The 22,394-nt window shown below is 36.6% G+C and overlaps 1 protein-coding gene across 12 annotated transcripts in view; it reads right to left on the bottom strand.

The window, feature by feature from the left end:
- Positions 1–22,394, bottom strand: part of ABCA9 (ATP binding cassette subfamily A member 9) — a 63,183-nt gene that overhangs the window by 22,527 nt on the left and 18,262 nt on the right. For all 12 annotated transcript variants that reach the window (XM_044389105.3, XM_048225825.2, XM_057317839.1 and 9 more), the window contains 15 exons: positions 17,721–17,862; positions 17,279–17,464; positions 16,271–16,418; positions 15,698–15,866; positions 15,028–15,089; positions 14,155–14,265; positions 13,561–13,736; positions 13,240–13,359; positions 12,887–13,025; positions 12,136–12,226; positions 9,603–9,742; positions 6,713–6,832; positions 5,317–5,515; positions 3,263–3,429; positions 1,837–1,970 (listed from right to left, as the gene is read on the bottom strand). In XM_044389105.3, coding sequence (XP_044245040.2) covers positions 1,837–1,970; positions 3,263–3,429; positions 5,317–5,515; positions 6,713–6,832; positions 9,603–9,742; positions 12,136–12,226; positions 12,887–13,025; positions 13,240–13,359; positions 13,561–13,736; positions 14,155–14,265; positions 15,028–15,089; positions 15,698–15,866; positions 16,271–16,418; positions 17,279–17,464; positions 17,721–17,862 — 2,104 coding nt within the window. The remainder of the gene's footprint in view (positions 1–1,836; positions 1,971–3,262; positions 3,430–5,316; positions 5,516–6,712; positions 6,833–9,602; positions 9,743–12,135; positions 12,227–12,886; positions 13,026–13,239; positions 13,360–13,560; positions 13,737–14,154; positions 14,266–15,027; positions 15,090–15,697; positions 15,867–16,270; positions 16,419–17,278; positions 17,465–17,720; positions 17,863–22,394) is intronic.

Here is a 22,394-nt window from a genome sequence, read left to right as displayed (position 1 = left end):
TTAAAAATCATTTCAAGTATATGGAAGTCAAGTCATTATGCTGTACACCTTAAAGTTATACAGTGTTGTATCTCAATTGTATCCTAATAAAACTGGGGGGAAATATATGGTAAAAATGTTACATCTCTCTCTCTCTGTCTCTCTCTCTCTCTATACATAACATATGAAATGTTATACATACAAATACATAAGATGATTGCTTCTTGCCCAAATAAAAAGAATATAAGTAAGTTATGATTTGGGCATGCATTTTTGCAAACACAAATAAATCACATGGATTGTATCTAATTTAATTACTCAAAGTTTATTGATCTTAAGAATGCCATTTTTTAAAAACTATTTTTCTGAGCACACCCAAAACTAACCTAATTAAGACATACCAAGGACTAGTTTGATCAAAGGTAATTTCTAATTTTATTACTGGCACAGAAATTATTTCTGAAAATGAACTACAGCAAGTTGCAAATGGTCAAGCTCTGCACCACTTACCTGCTGTGATTTACACATATAACACTGTCTTGTCATCTTTTTCCATTTGTCTACCACAGGGATCTCTCCCCAAACTCCCACAGGGCTAGGGAGGTCATATACATGGGTGAAGCAGCGTGGGGATGGAGCAACTTGGCAAGTCAAGTCCAAGTCTAAACTGGGCAACCGTTTCTCAATTCCAATCACAGACTGCCAGAATTAGCATATGGAGGGATTTTTCAAGAGAAGCAGAAATGTAAATTTTCATAAGAAATACACCAATCTTAAATATAGCCAAATAAGGCAGTCCTTCTCAAACTTCAGTGAGCATACTAATCTGCAGATTTTATTAAAGTGCAGATACTCGGGGCGCCTGGGTGGCTCAGTCTTTAAGCATCTGCCTTCAGTTCAGGGCATGATCCCAGCGTTATGGGTTAGAGCCCCACATCAGGCTCCTCTGCTGAGAGCCTGTTTCTTCCTCTCCCACTCCCCCTGCTTGTGTTCCCTCTCTCTCTGGCTGTCTCTCTCTATGTCAAATAAATAAATAAAATCTTTAAAAAAAATAATAAAGTGCAGATACTCAGTAGGTCTGGAGTGGGGGCTGAGAGTCTGCATTTCTTTTCTTTTTTTCCCCCAATATCTGGCACATAATATTTATTTATTATTTATTATTTTGTATTATTATTATGTTCAATTAGCCAACATATAGTACATCGTTAGTTTTTGATGTAGTGTTCAATGATTCATTGGTTGAGAGTCTGCATTTCTAACAAGCTCCTAGGTGATCCACTGTCGTTGACTCATGAACCGCAAGTTGTAGGAGAAACCAAGAAATTTTTTAATATCAGATAGCTGAATATAAATATTTATCTGAAGATTCGACCCATTTGTGTAAAGTTTAGCAGGCAAGACGTGAGCTTTTTTCCCCATAAAAAATACACAAAAATCTACTGTAAAAAATAATGAGAACTATTATTTTTTTTTTTATTTTTTGGTAATGGAGCTGAGTTCACAATAGATATTAATCAGACTTAATATTAGAGGGTTCATCGAAGTGTCATTTGAGTTGAAATCCAATTGAGAATCAGATTCAAATTCATTATTGGAATGGAATACAGTTGATAATAAGATTTAAATTAGTTATTAATAGTGTATAATTTAATAAGGAATAAAATCAAACAGCACTTCCTTTTATTGGTTATAATGGAGGCTGTGGGCAAATATTTGCAGTACAGCTTCTCCTCTTAAAAATGAGAGACATCCCATCTGTTTGTGTGAAATTGGCCTTTTATGTCCATTGTTAGCTATTATTCAAATGGCAGCCATACCCCATCTTTGGTGGAATGCAACAATCAGAGCCCAACATACCTTGTCATCACCTGACACAGTGATAGCACCATTGTATGATGGCTCGTTTGGGCCACTTCTAGTTCCAAAGGCATCCACTTCCAAAGCTATGTTCTGTTGCCTCAGTGAATGTATAAAGTTATCAATGCTTGACCCTACCATGAAGGTAAAAATCAAAGAAGCAAGAGGGAAGTGAAACAATGGTTAAGTAATACTGAAAAAAAAAAAAAACCTAAAGTAAATGATGTCACCCAAAGCATACCATAATAAAGACTATCCAAGGATTTCCTTAGAAAGGCAGAATTGGTGCTGTGAGACCAAAATCCATTCTGATATCAAAGATAGGACAAGATTACTTTCCCTAGAGCCTAGCCATTTGTATATAATTTCTGTTAGTGTAAAAATACTATTTAAAATGAACATTATAATCCTTAAATATATTAATCTTCCATTTTCTTAGAAATTTGGAACAGATTTTTTCCAGTGCCCAAGAATGCGTAGTACTTAAAAAAAAAATGTGGAAAGACCTCAAAGATCAGTCAGTGATTTATCTTACTAAATCCCCTTTTGTTGCTTGGTGCAATCAGCTTTAGGATTTAAGTAACCTTGCAAGATGTGTTTCTAAAATAAACTCCCCAACCTTGAATTTTTCATTCTTTTAAATTAATTTCCTCTTTGGCCTCAGACATGTTTTCTTTTTTTTTCTTCTTCTTCTTCTTCTTTTTTTTTTTTTTTTTTTGATTCCGTACCTTTGGTTTATTTTTTATTTTTTTTATAATAATTTTTTTTATTATATTATGTTAGTCACCATTCAGTACATCCCTGTTTTTCGATGTAAAGTTCGATGACTCATTAGTTGCGTATAACACCCAGTGCACCATGCAATACGTGCCCTCCTTACTACCCATCACCAGTCTATCCCATTCCCCCACCTCCTCCCCTCTGAAGCCCTCAGTTTGTTTCTCAGAGTCCATAATCTCTCATGCTTCATTCCTCCTTCTGATTACCCCCCCTTTCTTCTTCCCTTTCTTCTCCTACCGATCTTCTTAGTTCTTATGTTCCATAGATGAGAGAAACCATATGATAATTGTCTTTCTCTGCTTGACTTATTTCACTTAGCATTATCTCCTCCAGTGCCGTCCATGTTGCAGCAAATGTTGAGAACTCGTTCTTTCTGATAGCTGAGTAATATTCCATTGTATATATGGACCACAGCTTCTTAATCCAGTCATCTGCTGAAGGGCATCTTGGCTCCTTCCACGATTTAGCTATTGTGGACAATGCTGCTATGAACATTGGGGTGCATTTGGCCCTTCTCTTCACTACGTCTGTATCAGACATGTTTTCTAAGGCATAGAGAATTTTTTTTCTTCTCATGGTTTATGCTGTCTGGGGAATCTCTCAAGAAGAGCCACACTGAAAAGTTACATTTTAGCTCCACGTTTACCTGTTTTATTGATGACCAGCAAGTGGGTCAGAGGGGCTTGAGGTGGTTGTCCTGGCGAGAGGAAGTACATATTAGGAGTCAGTCCCCAAGAATAACTTTTCTGATATAACTCATAGAATAGATGTTCCAAAAGCTGAGGGCAAAAGCTGATGCCAAAAAGCAATAATCTACATGGAGAAAAATGTAAAAGAATAAAACTCATCTCTAGTAATTTTTGTAGGTTTTTAAGTTTGAGTAGATAATGGGTATTAAAATAGAAATAAATTCTAAACACGAATCAAATATAGGAATCATGCATTCCCCCCCCCCACCGCCACCCCTTGTTTCTTTTTTCTAAAATGAAATGGTCTCTACATATCTATGTTTGGTCTTTCTATTTCTCTAAATGCCTCTCCCCCCTCACCACCCCCTGCCCCCATTTTGGACATGTCACTCAAACTCATGATGTTGGCTGGGTATGACTCTTAAATCTCTCTCAGATTCCCCCTTCTTCCCTTTGTTTCCATCTTGCATTTCTTCTTTTTTCTAGACCACTGCACACTGGCATACCACCAACACTCAGACATACTACACTCTGAAATGTTTTCCCCTCCTGGTCCCAATTTGTATAAATTACAACATTTTCTCATTCACTCAAGTTCCAAGGACCATTTTCCACACATCTGTCTCCTTCAAGTCCCTTTTCCAAATAGCTGAAAATTTCTATCATATCATCATTATTAGGTGCCTAAAAACCTTTTCTCTTCCACTTTTCAAGTTTGGACCTTAATTATCTCTCTCCTGACCTCTTTCAATATTGTCCTTAATGACTGTTTTCCTTGTCTCCAGAGTCCACTATGTCCAAACCGTTTTTGCACTGCTGCCCAATTAAGTGCAATTTGGCAATCTGTTTATTTTTTTATTTTAGACAGAGAGTGAGAGTGAGCACAAGTGAGGGGAGGGGTAAAGGGAGAGAGAGAGAGAAATCCCCATGCAGACTCTGCTGAGCACAGAGTCTGACACAGGGCTTGATCTCACGACACTGAGATCATGACCTGAGCAGAAATCTAGAGACAGATGCCCCACTGACTGAACCAGCCAGGTGCCCCCCTGGCAATCTGTTCTAATTATGTCAATCATCTTTTCAAATAAAAAAATAAACTTCAATACTTCCTTATTATTCATAAAGCCCAAACTCTTCAGTTGTATGTAATACATTATCAAAATGATTTTTACTTTTCTGTAGACTTTATGTTGTAATCCACTCAAATTGATAGCAGCTCTTCTGACTTGTCATGTATCTCCAAACTCAGTATTGCCCCCTCTGCCTGCAGATTTTCCATCTTTTTTTCTCTCCTTGGCTAACTGTGACATTTTCCTACACCAGGTTCCAATTCACCCTCATATACAATGATTTTTCTGATGCCCATATTGGAACATAATCTTTCCCATACTGGATGTTCTGGTCTACCTTATAGTCTAATCTTACAGTATGGTTTTTAGTGTACTTCTAATTACCCTCAAGAGCCAAATCTCATGTCTGCTTTATTTTGTTAAGTGTTACAGATATTTAACATTGAGTGTTATACAGAGGTGCTAACAAATATTTTTAATGAATGAATCCTGGCTGGAGAGCAGGGTTTTTGCAAGGAGGTATTACTCAGTGAAGAGCCCGAAGCTATAGGGAAATGTGTGAACCATGAAGGGGATTCCAGAGAGTGGATGGCTCAGATACAGCCTGGCACAGAGCTACTCGGGGAAAGAGGAAGTTCTGGGGATGGGACCCAAGTGCTAACTTCCATGCTTCAGAAAAACAATTTCAACTCTTGGATAAGTGCAGAGTCTATGTGAAATTAAAAGAAAAAGCCCAAGCTTGACCAGGTTTAATTACTACCCACCAAAGCAATTAGAAATTGTTTCCTATGTTAAAAAAAAGACCACATGCAATTACTGGAATTTATCTCAGAGGTTTTTGTGGGGTTTTTTTTTGGTTTTTTGGTTTTTTGGGGTTTTTTTCCCCTTGAATTTATTTTGAGAGCACTGACGCAACATATCTGAAACACTTGGGTACTCACATGGTCAAGAGAGTTTTTTTTTCATTCTTTAACTTGAGGAAGCGAACTTTTGCTATTGCACAGAGCTGCTGCCTCCAAAGAGCCATACCACTGATGGATTTCCTTGTTTCCTTAAAGGAAGACAAAACTTGTTCCAGCTCAACAAGGCTTCCTGTGTCTCTTGTCCTATTACTTTGTAACTCCCCCCAAATTCCAGCATCTATAACACATAAAATCAATAGTTTATAATGCGTCATTCTGGATGTGAATTACTTAGATTTTTCTATGACCATCTTTGCACCAAATGGTGTCAGAGTAGAGAATCTTGGGCAAAGATGCTAATAACTGAATTCATGGCATTACAAGAGTAACTACCAAAGAAAGGAAACAAAACAAAACACAAATATGGTATAACACAAGAAGAAAAACTAATGACATAGTAAAAGAAATCTCGTATTTTCTTTTCTAACGCTTTGTGTCTATAGCTTTAAGGACTTAATTCATCCTAGGTAAATCAATGAAAAGAAACCCATATTTAGCCTAGAAAAATCTAGTCATTGCAAAAGATAAACTATCAGTATTTCTGAGTAAGGTGGAAGAGCTGGTATATATAGAATCTTCCCCATCCCCTTCCAAGGATATGAAATTGGTAGAGACAATATTTTTTCCTGTAGCCATGGTTGAAAACAAGAAAAAAGTTACCTCTTTTGGAAGACAAGCCTAGAGAAACTGATCAACTCTAGACTTTTAGAAAGCTATAATACATGTATATAAAAAGTTAAGCATAACCACAGTATAGAACTTCAAAAGTGGATAAAAGAGGGAAAGAGGTATTTTTAAAAACCCACTCAATCAATAAAAAGATAGAAAATGGAAGAAAAAAAAAGAACATAGTAAAGAGTAAACCAAGCAAGATGTTAGTAAACCAGAAACAAGGAATTATCTTAGGTCAAGTAGAGAGGACTTTCCAAGGAATAGCAATTATACTGACAGCAAATCTTCTGATAGCAACAATGGAACCCTGAAGACATTGGAACAACGTCTTCTAAATGTTATAAGAAAAGTTAATTGTCAACATACAATTCTAATTTCCTTCTCTCTATCACACTTACATTACATATTTATTGTCTACTCCATGAGAACCTAGTTTTTTTTTAGTACTATATCCCACACCTTTAGTAAAATGCATAGTACAAAATAGGGAATTTAAGAGGGGGGACCAACATTGGGAGAAAAGGGAAGGAGACAGAAATACATCTCTTCTCTGCTCTAAGGTTTCCTAAGACCAGTGGAATCTGAGCACCCCCAAAAGCATACAACCTTATCATTCACAGTTTATTTTCAAGATAGAATATTCTACAGAAAGATAAAATTGAAGTTTCTTCTTCTTCTTCTTCTTCTTCTTTTTTTTTTTTACCTGATTCATCAATAGCTGATTTTCCTTCTAATTTCAAGAACACTTCATTCAAAGTTGTCATGGAAACACCATAATTCTCAATGCCCTGGTTAGAGCATCTATCAAGATCTCTGTAAAGATCTAAAAGTCATCAAAAAAATGCATTAGAAGAATATAATTTGTAATGAGATTGTTTGTAACTATATTTTTCAACGATAGAGAACATGTATGATAGGCCAAAAGCATTCATAAGAAACGAAGCTATGATATAGACATTCTCTTATTTCTAAAATAACCTATACAATGTGTTTCCACGTCTTGAATATAAAATTGTAATCATCTATGTTTCATTCTTGGAAAGCTACATATTCAGAGTTCTTTAAGAAATATTATGTTTTGTTTATTCTGCTTAAAAAATTAATTCTCTTTGATTATGGGGAATGTAATAAATGAACTGAATGCTTGTGGTCTCCCATAAATCCATATGTTGGAAACCTTACCCTCTGGTGTGATGGTATTAGGAGGCAGGGGGGCTTTGGGAGGTAATTAGGATTAGATGAGGTCCTGAGGGCAGGGCTTTGATTAATGGGATTAATGCCTTTGAAAGAGTCACAGGAAACCTGGCTTCCTCTCCCTGCTCCCTGCCATATGGGAATACAAGGAGAAGTCTGCACTCTGCAACCCCAAAGAGGTATCTCACTAGAACCCAAAGGTGCTGAACCCAGATCTTGGACTTCGCAGCATACAGAACCATCAAAAAATCAATGTTGACTGTTTGTAAGCCCCCTAGTCTATGGTATGTGTTATAGCACCCCCAACTGACTAAGGTAGGAAATATTAAATTTTAAAACCCCATTAATTCAGAAATATTATTCCAAAAACTGAGAGAAGAATGCTCTTAGGAATAACTAGTAGGCAGTAGAATAACAAATGCAAAAGAACTAATGTTTATAGAAGTAATTAGGTGCTGCACAATCTTCCCTAGTTTAGAGAAATATTTAAATTAAAGGAAAGGACAAAGTATGTAACTTTGCATTACTCTATCTCTCTTTTCCAGCTTCTGACCATGGTATGATTACACAAGAGCCTTGAAAGAAGGTAGGTCTTGAGAGACAAACTGCAAGAGACTCTTAACTATAGGAAACACACTGAGGGTTGCTGGAGGGAAGGGGAGTGGGGGGATGGGGTAACCAGGTGATAGGCATTAAGGAAGGCACTTGATGTAATGAGCACTGGGTGTTATATGCAACTGATGAATTACTGAACTCTACCTCTGAAACTAATAATACACTATGTTAATTAATTCAATTTAAATAAAAAAATAAAAGACATCATGCTGCAAAAAAATTTTTAAAAGAAGGTAGATCTTTCTAGGGATTAGTAGGCCATTTTGAGGTTTTGTTTTTTTTTAAAGATACTGGGAATAATTTGGGGACAGTTCAGGAAAATTTGAAGTAGAATAAAGGATAAACTAATTCAAATATTAGGAGAAATTAAAGGTTTCTATCTTAATGGGGTGTTAGATAAATAAAAATACAGATGTAGTCACAATTTCTAATGAGTTCTAAATGTTGGCTCTTTTTCAGTCTTTCTTTAAATTGTGCATTCCCCTTTGAAATGCATTTAACCAATGATCAGGTAACACTCTGCTTCTGTGGGTTTCATAAAGATTTCTGTTTCCATACATATATGTGTATCAAAGACATGGTGCACACATTTAAGACTGCAGTTATCTCACTGATTTTAAGATAAATACATTTCACCATCTTTTACCGTATTTGTAATGAGCATGAATCATAAATGCTGGTATATCATTGTAAGCAGCGGCATCATTTCTTTCTGTTTCTTTCTTGGTAACATATCCTATAGCTACGGCTGCCTTAGACTTGGAGAAATACCATAGCTTCTATATCAGGTATGATTCCAGGGGTTGTGCTTATTTTTAATACTTTAATAATACATTTAAATATATTAAATCATTTAATCCTCATGAAAATCCTATAAAGTTAGTACTATCATTATCCCCTTGTTACAAATAGGGAAACTGAAGTACAGAAAGGTAATATAACCTGTCCAAGATAACGGAGCTCATAACAACCTTGCTGAGATTGGAACCTACCCAGTCTGGCTTGAGTATCCCGGCTTTCAACCACTGCACCCTACTGTCTAGTGCTACATTTCCTTATGAACCATGATTATGGCAGGCTTATTGATCCAAGCAGGCAGCCAAGGAGCCATTATCCTCCGTTAAAAGCTGGCAAATTCCTTGAACTCAAAGTAAACACATTTTATGGTTATACCTTTTTTTTTTTTTTAAATGCAATCTGCCTCAAAACTCTTGGCAAATGAAAGCATATTGGGAGACCAGGGAGACAAGTGGGAATGGCAATGAACCTCCAGGCTCCTGTATTTGCAGCAAAGTTGTGAGTTTAGAATGTTTGGCAACATACAGGTTGATTGTAATTACTATTCAGTTACTTAGATTATGACATTTTGCCATGGTGTTTATAATAAAACTCTCTGCATGTGGTGGTGTACCGGTCCCTTAGCTCCTATTTAATACTGTATGCTGTTTTCACAGACCCCCTCCTCGCCTAGACCAGGTGCTCTGATTCATTCCTGAAATAGATGTCCCAAATATTCCTAATTTTAGCTTGATGTGGTTCTGTATCTCTTAACTGCCCAGATTGCCACTTGAAGCATATTTAGCATCTTTTGCCTCAGTTTACTCATAAGTGATCTGGGGATAATATCAGGGGCCGATATTAGTAGTAACTCTGGGGAATAGTAAAGGATTACACACAATGCCATGCACTTAGCAAGCATAAAGATGTCAGCCGTCATTCTCAAGGCCACTGTTATTGTTAGTAACTTCGTTATAAATCATTCTGTGGTCTTTATGTTCTGTTACCTGGAAATTTGTTTGTCCTCTCCAAAGGCAAAATATATACAAGCTTTTCTTCACTTTGTGCTGTTAATTTGGCATCAGGGATGTGCTGTTTGACAAGTGATGTTATACTGTCTGGATCACACATTTCATTCAGATGCAAACTGACATTTAAAAAGAGCATGTTAAAGCTATTTTTACCCAACACCATCTCTACAAACAACCTTAGTATGTTTGTCACTTCATTAATAGTTATGAGACTATATATATATATATATATATATATATATATATATATATATAATCTAGTGGAAGAAGCAAGACTTAGAAGTAAATGGTCCAAGTATAGTCCAAATTAATATAGTCCAAACTGTATAATCTAGAGGCACTAGTATAAGGGATAATAACTCAAGGATTATTATTTGGAGGAAGAGATCTTCAGCTGGATGTTGGCTGGAGTGAGGTGGAGGAAACACCTGATTTTGTCTCCATCTATCCCGAGGCTCTGCTTTGAATTTTCCCTTTGCAGTACAGTACGGGTCTTGTAAAAACTAGGACTTGAACATGGTAAACAGACACAGGGGTAACTTGATAGAGTCATTAAGAACATGGTCCTAATGTCCCACTGATCCACGTTCCAAAACTCAGGCTTAAAGTCTTCTGGCATGAGAGACTATGGACTATGAGAAACAAACTGAGGGCTACAGAGGGGAGGGGGGTGGGGGAATGGGATAGGCCGGTGATGGGTAGTAAGGAGGGCACATATTGCATGGTGCACTGGGTGTTATACACAACTAATGAATCATCGAGCCTTATATCGAAAACCGGGGATGTACTGTATGGTGACTAACATAATATAATAAAAAATCATTATAAAAAAAAAAGTCTTCTGGCATCAATTTTCCATCAAAATTCCAATCAATGTTCTAAGACTCAGCTCTCAAAGAATTTCGAAAGAAAGAAAAACAAAGTATGCATGCGATCACACAGAGCCTTGCACCAAGTAAACCCTCACTATATGTTAGCTAATTTTTGTTGTCCAAAATTTATTCAAGTCAAAGCTGATCTGTCTTCTTGGTGAGAACATGTAAAGTTCTTCATGAAATCACTGGATTTTAGAAGTACCGTTATTAGTCACATCCATTAAAATTTACTGAGGCTATCGAGTGATGAGGACTTCACTTTGATGACACAAACCTAAAAAAATCAATTTTAGATAAAACTATTCTGTGTTTACAAGGCCTATGCAATACATGATCCAGGATTCTAAACAGAAAGAATACAGAACCTTCCCAAGAGGAGTTTGGAACATAGCAGTAATACAAAGCAGCGTATTATCAAAGAAATGAGGGAGAGGGAAGTTAAGTCAGTTAAGCACTTGGAACCTTGTCAAATATTCATTCATTCAATATTTTTAGCCTTAACTGCAATGTGGGTATTATTACCGCTATTATATAAATGAAATTATTGAGGATCAGAGACCGGTTAATTAAGTTGCCTGAGGCAATGATTCAAAATAGTGCTTCCCACGTTCCAGAAAGGAGGATGCTTATTAAAGGAGAAAATATTGAGAAAAGACCTTCAAGAATGGATAAGATTTGAACTTGGTTAAAATGGATTGGAAGAGGACATGTCAAACAGAGGTCCTACCTTGAGCAGAGAGAAGACAACTAAATCACAGAACATACTTAGAAAACAGTGAGTGGTTCATTTTAGTTGGAAGGTATTGATTCAATTAGATTGTACCAAGCAATCATGAGGGAATGGTAGATTTGATCAGATTAAACCCTCAGTATATAATGTAGGGAATACATTTAACCTCTGAGGATAAAGCACCTTAAATTATTTTTAAGAAATACTAATATTTTAGCAGGAAGTATAGGAAGAGATTCATATCACACCTGTAATCTTGGCCCAAAGATTCTACCACTTTAAATAATGTGCAGTTGGGCATATTACTAAAACTCCCTGACATGTCAAAGGCTAACAATACCATCTTCTTACAGCTATCTGAAGGATTATATATGATTATATGAATATTCCATATGTAAATATCTTAGCAAGAACGTAGAGCATAGCCAACATGGAATAAGTGATAGACATTACTTAATAAAACAATATAATAATGATAATGATGATGATGATGATTAATAATGATATTAATTACTATCAGGAAGAGAAGGAGATAGAAAAGAATGAGGGAGAAGATGAAGTCAGGGAAAACAGGAGACTTGAAATTGTTGCAATGAACAAAAAGAAGCTTTGGAAAAATGATGAGAGAAGGTTGGAATGTCACTAAATTTCTCTTTGCAAACAATGTGTCATGAAAATATTTTCCAAAAATGTTGTTTAAGCTTAGCTTAATCATTCTTGTAGTCTCCATGTCTACAATCCCACCTGCCCTTCGTTCTAGCTAAGAAAGAGAGCAGTTGTGGTGGTGTTCTAACATGGCACTCTTGAAAGGATTTAATAATTTTGTAGCCTACTTTAACATACTAATACTGAGATCTCTTGTCTGCAACATGTTCTAAGATGTCTCCAACAACACAGGTTGTACCTTAAATGGTAGCCGATGCCCCATTTCTTCTTCAGGAATAGAGAAGAGCCTGCACACTTCAGTATCCCATTGGATATGAACACCTTCCTATCTAAGCAGAAAAGAAAAACAATGCATTGTATTAAGAGGTTATTCTCTTAATATTTTATTCTTAATGTTTATAAAAGAACAAATCCATTAATAAATCATGCATTTTAGGAGCATGACCCACTAGAATATTTGCATTCTACTTCTGGTCATATGTAAGCCAATTTCTTTGTTATCTAATAACTAAAATGATATGTTAGCTTATTCTCTAGTATGCTGAGAAAAATTATACAATGGAGGAATCTGTTTCAAGCCAACTGACATTCCTACTGAATAAAACATAACATATATTTGAGAGTAAGCTATATATTTACAACGAATGAGTTGCTTTGCAATAGGCTCAGAATACATCTATGGAACAATGTACGTGGAGATGTGGACGTTCAAACGGATGACAGCAAGAATCTCTGTCTTCACAACAGTCTCACACACACACACACACACACACACACACAGGGCAGATGTGTTGGAACTTATCTACACATATCTCACACATGTCCCTAATTTCTCACTATGATACATGAGAGAAAACCAAGAACCACCATGAAAGGCCATGGATGGAACTTGAAGGCATTAGGCTAAGTGAGATAAACCAAAGAAAGGGAAAGACAAATACTGTATAATCTCACTTATACGTGGTATCTTAAAAAAAAAAAAAATTCACCAGCCAGGATGTCAGCCTCATCCATGAACTGGGTACTGAAGAGAATGACTCTATCAGATTTCCTCTCTTTTAGGAGGTTCCATACTCGATGCCTTGAAAGAGGGTCTGACCCAGCAGTTGGTTCGTCCAATAGCAAAACCTGCATAGCAGGGGAACATAAAGTCATTTTCCCCTTTCAGGTAAACAAATTTTTAAAGCAATATATATGCACAAGTGTTTGGGAGAAATATCTCACTACTTCATTTTTCATTTGAACAGTTCTTTTACATTTACCCTTTGCAAATTCGGTCTGATGGAATACAAGAGTTCCACAATCCTCAATCTCATTCACTAGTAACTGTGACTTGACTTACTTGAGGGTCTCCTAAAATGGCAATCCCAAAAGTTAGTTTCCTTTTTTGTCCACCGCTTAAATTTTGAGCAAGAATGTCTTGAATATTTTCCATCTCCAAGTCCCTTAATACTTGTTGTACCTAACCAAAAAAAATGAAAGGATGTTTAGTCCAAAACCCAGCATGTTTGTTTTAAAAACACAATCATTTTGCTGTTCGTTGCTAAGGGCCTTTTTATCCTTTCCATGATGAACCATGTAGAGATAACACAAATACATTTAGAATTTTCTAGATAAACAATTTCATGTTCATGGCTGTGTGACGTCTCGTATATTCCTCTACCTCTCGTTCCACTTCATGTGGCTGAATCCCTTTTATTTTAGCGAAGAGCCTGAGATTTTCTTTCACAGTGAGGAAGCCAAATTGCACGTTGGATTGTGGACAGACTCCAGTGAGCTTGCTGATGGTTTCGAAGTCAGCCATTTCCGAAAGGCTGTGATTATAGATGGTGACCGAACCTAGAAGTAGGAAGGTTGACAGTTAGCATCAGCATAACATGCCATGCTTCATTTAAGATATTTTTAAGTGAAAAACAATGTGTGTCAAACGCTAGAGACTTTGAAGCATAGTAACTCTATGGAATACACTATTGGTTGAAAATGTAATGTTCACAATTCATCTGAACCAGTTGGAGGGCCCATTCATAAAGCTCCTTATCTTGAAATATTTAAACCACAAAGATTTTCCTAAATAAATGGAACATACATCTATTAAAAGAATAACTTGAAGAAAGTTGTAAAACTTGTCTCTTAAGTACATGAATGTGACTAGTAGTTAATGAAACTACTGATTGAAATTAACCAACAAAACGAATTAACTAATGAAATGCACAGTTAATGCATTTGCTCATGTTCTTGCCTGTAATTATCTTCTCACCTGACGTTGGGACAGACAGTCCACTGAGGATGTTTAACAGGGTCGTTTTCCCAGCTCCACTGTGACCAAGGAGGGCAGTGATCTGGCCTTCATATATGTCAAATACCAGACCTGGCATTATTACAAAAAAAAATCCTACTCAGATCCTACATATTAACTTTACATTCTCCAAAAATTTTTTTTTAAGATTTTATTTTTTTATTTAGAGAGTGAGAGCACAGCAGGGGGAGGGACAAAGGGAGAGGAAGAGAGAGAATCTCAAGCAGACTCCATGCAGTGTATGGAGCCGGACGTGGAGCTCGATCTCACGACCCTGAGCTCATGACCTGAGCCAAAATCAAGAGTCCGCCACTTCACCAACTGAGCTACCGAGGTGCCCCACATCCTCCAAAAGTTTTGTAATTTCTTACAGCATGGGTGTATTTGGCTAGCAATATTCAAAATAAAATCCATCCCCAAATTCTTCCCTTTAAAATTATATCTTCCGTGATACACACTTTATAGCTATAGCATTGTCATGATATATTCTTATGTAATTGACAATTTTTTTGGATAAGGGCAGTTTTGTCATTAAAAACAGGCTGACTATAATAAAGTTCATTTATTAGGATTAGGGAGTGTGATGATTTGAAAATAAAGAACTTCATGATGCAGCCTTACATCTTTCAGACCTATAATGTATCAATGGTACACCCTGACTTTCTCAAATTGTTCTATGGTTTTACATTTACTCAGAAGGAAACACGATGTGTTCAAATGAAGGAGAATTGTGGTGTCTGGAATATCTGTTCTTTATCCCCACAAAGACAGTACAACAGTGAGGCATAATCACCAAATCGAACAGCCTTGTTATTAATGATGTTAGTTCTTTACCTTTCAAGGCTTCCACTTTTTCATGATTTCCTTTTCTGTATTCTTTCTTAAGATTTCTTATCCTGAAAAAAGAGAGGAAAATGTTTTAAGGACATTGTGGAAGTAGACAGAGAATTGAGAAATCAACAAAGCAATCAGCATTGAATAAAACACATCCATGCTCTCAGAGCGAAGATATGCACAGCATGAGTACCCTGATTTAGGTTTTCTTCCTATCTCTCTGGATGCCTGTCTCCCCTTTTCTGCATCACCTGCCTCTTCCTTCTCCTCTTCTTCATCAGGAAGCAAAGAGGAGAGAGACAGAGTAAATTACAGAGAAAAGGAGAAGAATGACAAGGGACACAATGACAGTGTCTGTCATAAAGAGAGAAGGCACAGAAAGAGAGAATAGCACCAAGAAGACGGAAAAAAAGAAAATGAGAATATGAAGATTATTTATTCCTTGATGTTTGTTGTTCTGCAATAAGATATTCGTAAATATAAATGCTGACAATGTGGGAAAACAAAGTGCTTTTAACAATAATTGTGGTCTTTCATGAGTGGAACAGCTTGGATGTAGGTGGGTACAAAGAGGCACCCAAGAAATCTTTGTCACGTCTGTGTTTTGCCTGATAGACCTCTCGTCCCTTATCTGTTCTCCATTTGCAACTTCGTGTAATTTACTTATTACCTGATGGCTTCTTTCCCATGGAATTCTGGAGACACAGGTTCAAAAGAGTCGTTGGGTGAAGAATCTGAATCTGTTTCATTCTCAAGAGTCACATGATCAGCCCTTTGGTGTTGAAACCAAAAAGAGGATTTCATGAAAAACCAAGGAGAACGTCGATGTCCATATTCAGCTACACAGACAGGAGGCAATGGAACATTGCATCAGTCACCATTTTAAGGATTACTGACCACAGGACAGCTTGTCAAGACAACTGCTTTGGGAAGCATTTAGACACCCTTAAGATCCAGTACCAAGCACTAGCTTTCTTCATCTAGCGCTAATACAAGCATTAATAGTATAATGATCCTTAATCTCTTGCAAGTGTCTCTTTTTAACAAGAAACAATTTAAAGTATTGTGGTAGAATGAGATCTTAGAAAGCAATTCTATAAACAAAGTGCAGGATACTGTTGGGCTCATTTTAGAAATTTTGGAAAAAATGCTTGATAATTTATATTCGAAATGTTGTCGACTGTTATTTTAAAGAAATGCACTGAATGAAACAGCATTGAATCACCATTAGGTTACTACTTACTGGGCAAAATGTTGTCAAAATATAATGTCAAAGCCAAATACAGAAGAGCATCAAAAACCAACATGAACAGAGTAGCTATTATTAGGTATGGGTTGTCTGAAGAATCCAAATGGATGTTAGAATTCACATCAAAGTCCAAATGTATAAGCTGGAAAAAAGATACATACATTGAATTTTAAAAGGATAAATAGAATATTAAGACTTTTTATTGTCTTATTTCTGCTGACCACTGGGATTGAACAGATAAATAAAACATGGCTCCTGTCTTCACAGAGCTCTAATCTATTGGAAGACATAGCAGTGAATCCATCTAACTACAAAGCAATTTGGGAAATTAGGGGAGGTAGGTACTAAGGGCTTAGAGACCATGGGCAGAAGTAGGCAAACCCTCTGGGAAGTAAAAACTCAAAGGAGGGGCTTCCTGAGGATTTCATCAGGTGTAGGGTGGGGGCAAAGGGGACATTTAGGAAGGGGACACTATTTGAAAGTCAAAACATGAAAGGCTAAAAGTACTTCAGTGGTTGAACAGAAGACAAAAGAATAATTTCTTATTATAGAAATTACAGAGATACAATTACATTACATATAATGTAACCTTTTATGTAGCATTTTATGGTTATGATGTCACACTTAGAATTAAACTTTCTGAGAAGAGGTTCAGTTTCATGTACAACTGGCCAATTAAAAATAAAAATTTATTTCTTCTGAATTCCTGGTTTTCAAATACTTGCAATAATATCAAGGGTCATGTTTCCTGTGCACTTAATTAGTAGAATGTTCATTGGGACAACCCATTGAAAGCATCAGTAATAGAGTATCAACATATATTTAGTGACTTAAAATAAAGCCAGTTACTCTGAGAAAAATAAAAAACCTCCCCAATACCTTAGATGTATATCTTTACAAAAGTGGATGGGAATTTTGATGCTTAGAACATAGAGCATGTATTCCTCAGAGAGGATTTTTTTAATGTTCTGTAAAAAATGAAATAATTATATTAACTCTTACCTGGGCCATTCCAGCAGTAAAAGCAAAAGGGCTAAGAAGACATAAGGTCCATTCCAAAAATGCAGGAAGATGTCTGTACAATGCAGTGAATCCCAGACTCCCCCAAAAGACAGTAAGGAGAAAGACAACCAACCCAGTAAGGAAGGGTTTCTTTATCAACACGCTCATCAGGAAAGCTAAAGTTATCTGAGAGGAGAGAAAAACTTCAGGTAGTATATGATTCTCTGAGAATCATCAGTAGTATAATAAAAATAATTTCATAATACAAAAATACATAACATCCATTCCTCCGCCCCCACCCCCAAATACTGTCTCATGCAAATACTCATATACTGCAAACAGAAACAGAAGAGGTGTGACCAGAATTAGTGAGAAATGACTGGTAGGTTTCTCTGAGAGAGAGAAAAAGAGAGAGAGAGAGATATTAAATTCACCAACTCACCAAAGACAGGCCATAGAGGAGAAAGAGGGTGAAGACCACCACGAAGCCAGTTAGGACGACAACTTGGGCGGATTTTACAATAAGAGCCATCAAAGTAGCCACAATAAAGATGAAGCCAGCATACATCAAACCCCAGGAAAGCCTAGCACAGAAACTAAGCATCAGTTCAAGGGCTGGTACTTTATCACTTGATTTATGCATTTACTCTGAAAATGATTTGGGAAGCTTACCCTCTATCAAGCGTAAAGGGAATATAACAGCTAAGAGATTAAAAAACGTCTCTGTCCCCAAAGTTCGTATGCTACTGGAGAAGGTAGGCAATAACAAGTACAGAGATCAAGTAGGTAACTAATTGCAAAATTAGAAAAGAAATAGACTGAGTCAAATAATGAGGGTAATTGGGAACAGTTTTCTGGGAAGACATCTACGACCTACGTGTCCATTCTGGACTTCTTTTCAGTAAAGTATAAACACTATGGACAAAAAACAGATGACGAAGCAGGGATCAGCAAACTTTTTCTCTGATGAGCCAGATAGTAAATCTTTTAGGCTTTTCGGACCAATCGGTCTCTTGCAACTACTGAAGTCTGCCTTTGCAGTCATGGACAACATGCAAATGACTGGGCTCTGTTCCAATAACAATTTATTTGTAGACACTGACATTTGAATTTCATATAAGCTATTATATGCCATAAAATATTATTGTTCTTTTGATTTTTTTAGACATTTTCATAAAAGCCATTCCTAGCTTGCAGATTGTTAAAAAAGGGTCATAGTTTGCCGACCCCTGATGATTAGATATAGATTAGGTATAGATCAGATATACACATAGACATAGGAACACAGAGATACAGAAAGGTAGATGGATACAAAGATGTGTTTTTCTTGCTATCAATGCCAAAGAAACAGGAAGAAAGCTTTTTATAGGGGAAAGAGAACAAGCTTTCTAACTATACAGATGTAGGTTCGGTTTTCTGTGCTACATTGTCACTATATGATCTGAGAGGTAGTTACTGAATCTCTTTAAATTTCCTTAATGTCTATTGAAAAATAAGATAATTAAATGAAATGTTGTATGTTATGTGTTTAATGTGACAACTGGTTTATAACAAGTCCATGACGAACACTTAGCTTTCTTTCCTTCAAAGTATAAAACGCCATCATGTTTTGGGAAGTCTTGCCTAGTTGTAATGATGCCCTTTGCTCAATCACGTCTGTTCATCTGAAATTGTTCATCTCTCCGAGTCCTATAAACTTCTTAATTTCATTCATATGTGGTATCAATAGAATGTCACAGCCTTTTCTTATGGGGGAAAAGTCCTGATTTTTTTAACCTTCCCTCATTGGATTTATTTGGTTTCTCTCTTCATCATATTGTTTACTTTTCTTTGACTCTCTGTAGATTTCTATTTTAAAAAAAATATAGTGAGCAAAATTTTCTTCAGCATTGAGCTCCAGAATTTTAATACAAAGAGACACCAGCAAAAACTCCCATTCTAGACCAAACCAGCAATCCATTTCCTCCACTTTTGCACTCAGTTAATTGAACATTTCTGGAGGAAAAAAAAATAAATTGGTTTAAATTGGCAGCATTAAAAATGTGGGGTCTTCATATTCAACTGAACAGTGCCTTTTATTTTTAATTTATTTTTAATTTTTTAAAACTTTTTATTTTTAAATTCAATTTATTAAAATATAATGTATTATTAGTTTGAGAGGTAGAGGTCAGTTATTCATCAGTCTTATATAACACCCCATGCTCATTACATCACATGCCTTCCTTATTGTCCATTACCCACTTACCCCATCCCTCCACTCCCCTTCCCTGCAGCAACCTTCAGTTTGTGTCCTATGATTAAGAGTCTCTTATGGTTTGTCTCCCTCTCTGATTTCATCTTGTTTTATTTTTTCCTCTCTTCCCCTATGATCCTGTTTTGTTTCTTAAATTCCACATATGAGTGAGATCGTATGATAATTGTCTTTCTCTGTTTGACTTATTTCACTTAGCAAAATACTTTCTAGTTCTATCCACGTCATTGCAAATGGCAAGATTTCAGTTTTTTGTTGGCTGAGTAGTATTCCATTGTATATACACATATTCCTTATCCATTCATCTTTTGATGGACATCTGGGCTCTTTCCATAGTTTGGCTACTATGGACATTGCTGCTATAAATATTGGGGTGCAGGTGCCCCTTTGGATCACTATATTTGTATCCTTAGGGTAAATACCCAGTAGTGCAATTGCTGGGTCATAGGGTAGTTCTATTTTCAACTTTTTGAGGACCCTCCATACTGTTTTCCAGAGTGTCTACACCAGCTTGTATTCCCACCAACAGTGTAGGAGGGTTCCCCTTTCTCTGCAACCTCACCAGCATCTGTTGTTTCCTGACTTGTTAATTTTAGCCATTTTGACTGGTGTGAGGTGGTAGCTCATTGTGGTTTTGATTTGTATTTCTCTGATGCTGAGTGATGTTGAGCATTTATTCATGTGTCTGTTGGCCATTTGTATGTCTTCTTGGGAGAAATGTCTGTTCATGTCTTCTGCCCATTTCTTGATTGGATTACCTGTTCTTTGGGTGTTGAGTTTGATAAGCTCTTTATAGATTTTGGATGTTAGCTCTTTATCTGATAAGACATTTGCAAATATCTTCTGCCATTCTTTTGGTTGACTTTTGGTTTTGTCGACTGTTTCCTTTGCTGTGCAAAAGCCTTTATGTTGATGAAGTCCCAATAGTTCATTTTTGCCTTTGTTTCCCTTACCTTTGGAGATGTGTCTAGCAAGAAGTTGCTGTAGCCAAGGTCATAGAGTTCACTGCCTGTGTTCTCCTCTAGGATTTTGATGGATTCCTGTCTTGCATTTAGGTCTTTCACACATTTTGAGTCTATTTTTGTGTGTGGTGTAAGAAAATGATCCAGTTTCATTCTTCTGCATGTGGCTGTCCAATTTTCCCAACACTATTTGTTGAAGAGACTGTCTTTTTTCCATTGGATATTCTTTCCTGCTTTGTTGAAGATCATTTGACCATAGAGTAGAAGGTCCATTTCTGGGTTCTCTATTCTGTTCCATTAATCTATGTGTCCATTTTTGTGCCAGTACCATACTGTCTTAATGATTACAGCTTTGTAATAGAGCTTGAAGTCTGGGATTGTGATGCCACCAGCCTTGGTTTTCCTTTTCAACATTCCTTTGGCTATTTGGGGTCTTTTCTGGTTCCACACAAATTTTAGGATTATTTCTTCCAGGTCTGTGAAAAAAAATTGATAGTATTTTGATAGGGATTGCATTGAATGTATAGATTGCTCTAGGGAGCATAGACATTTTAACAGTATTTGTTCTTCCAATTCATGAGCATGGAACATTTTTCCATTTCTTTGTGTCTTCCTTTCTTTTATGAATGTTCTATAGTTTTCTGAGTACAGATCCTTTGCCTCTTTGATTAGATTTATTCCTAAGTATCTTATGATTTTGGGTGCAATTGTAAATGGGATCAACTCCTTAATTTCTCTTTTTTTCTGTCTCATTGTTAGTGTATAAAAATGCAACTAATTTCTTTTTTTTAAAAGATTTTATTTATTTATGTGACAGAGAGACAGCCAGCGAGAGAGGGAACACAGCAGGGGAGTGGGAGAGGAAGAAGCAGGCTCCCAGCAGAGGAGCCCAATGTGGGAGTCGATCCCGAATGCCGGGATCACGCCCTGAGCCGAAGGCAGACACTTAACTACTGCGCCACCCAGGCGCCCCTATTTTCTGTGCATTGATTTTATGTCCTGCCACTTCGTTGAATTCCTGTATGAGTTCTAGCAATTTTGGGGTGGAGTCTTTTGGGTTTTCCACATAGAGTATCATGTCATCTGTGAAGAGAGTTTGACTTCTTCTTTGCCAATTTGGATGCCTTTTATTTTCTTTTGTTGTCTGATTGCTGAGGTTAGGACTTCTAGTACTATGTTGAACAACAGTGGTGATAGTGGACATACCTGCCATGTTCCTTACTTAGGAGAAAAGCTCTCAGTTTTTCTCCATTGAGAGTGATATTCACTGCGGGCTTTTCATATATGGCTTTTATGATATTAATATATGTTCCCTTTATCCCTACACCATGAAGAGTTTTAATCAAGAAAGGATGCTGTGCTTTGTCAAATGATTTTTCTGCATCTTTTGAGAAGGTTATATGGTTCTTGTCCTTTTTTATTAATATAGTGTATCACATTGATTGATTTGCAGATATTGAACCACACTTGCAGCCCAGGAGTAAATCCCATGTGATCGTGATGAATAATCCTTCTAATGTACTGTTGGATCCTATTGGCTAGTATCTTGGTGAGAATTTTCGCATCCATGTTCATCAGGGATATTGGTCTGTAATTCTCCTTTTTGGTGGGGTCTTTGTCTGGTTTTAAGATCAAGGTAATGTTGGCCTCATAGAAAGAGTTTGGAAGTTTTCTTTGCATTTCAATTTTTTGAAACAGCTTCAGAAGAATAGGTATTAATTCTTCTTTAAAGGTTTGGTAGAATTCTGCTGAGAAGCCATCTGGCCCTGGACTCTTTATTGTTGGAAGATTTTTGATCACTGCTTCAATTTCCTTGCTAGTTATGGATCTATTCAGGTTTTCTATTTCTTCCTCTTTCCGTTTTGGTAGGTTATACATCTCTAGGAATGCACCTATTTCTTCC

This window comes from Ursus arctos, unplaced genomic scaffold (assembly GCF_023065955.2).
Source record: "Ursus arctos isolate Adak ecotype North America unplaced genomic scaffold, UrsArc2.0 scaffold_24, whole genome shotgun sequence".
NCBI lineage: Eukaryota > Metazoa > Chordata > Mammalia > Carnivora > Ursidae > Ursus > Ursus arctos.
This window is presented reverse-complemented; position numbering and strand designations above follow the sequence as displayed.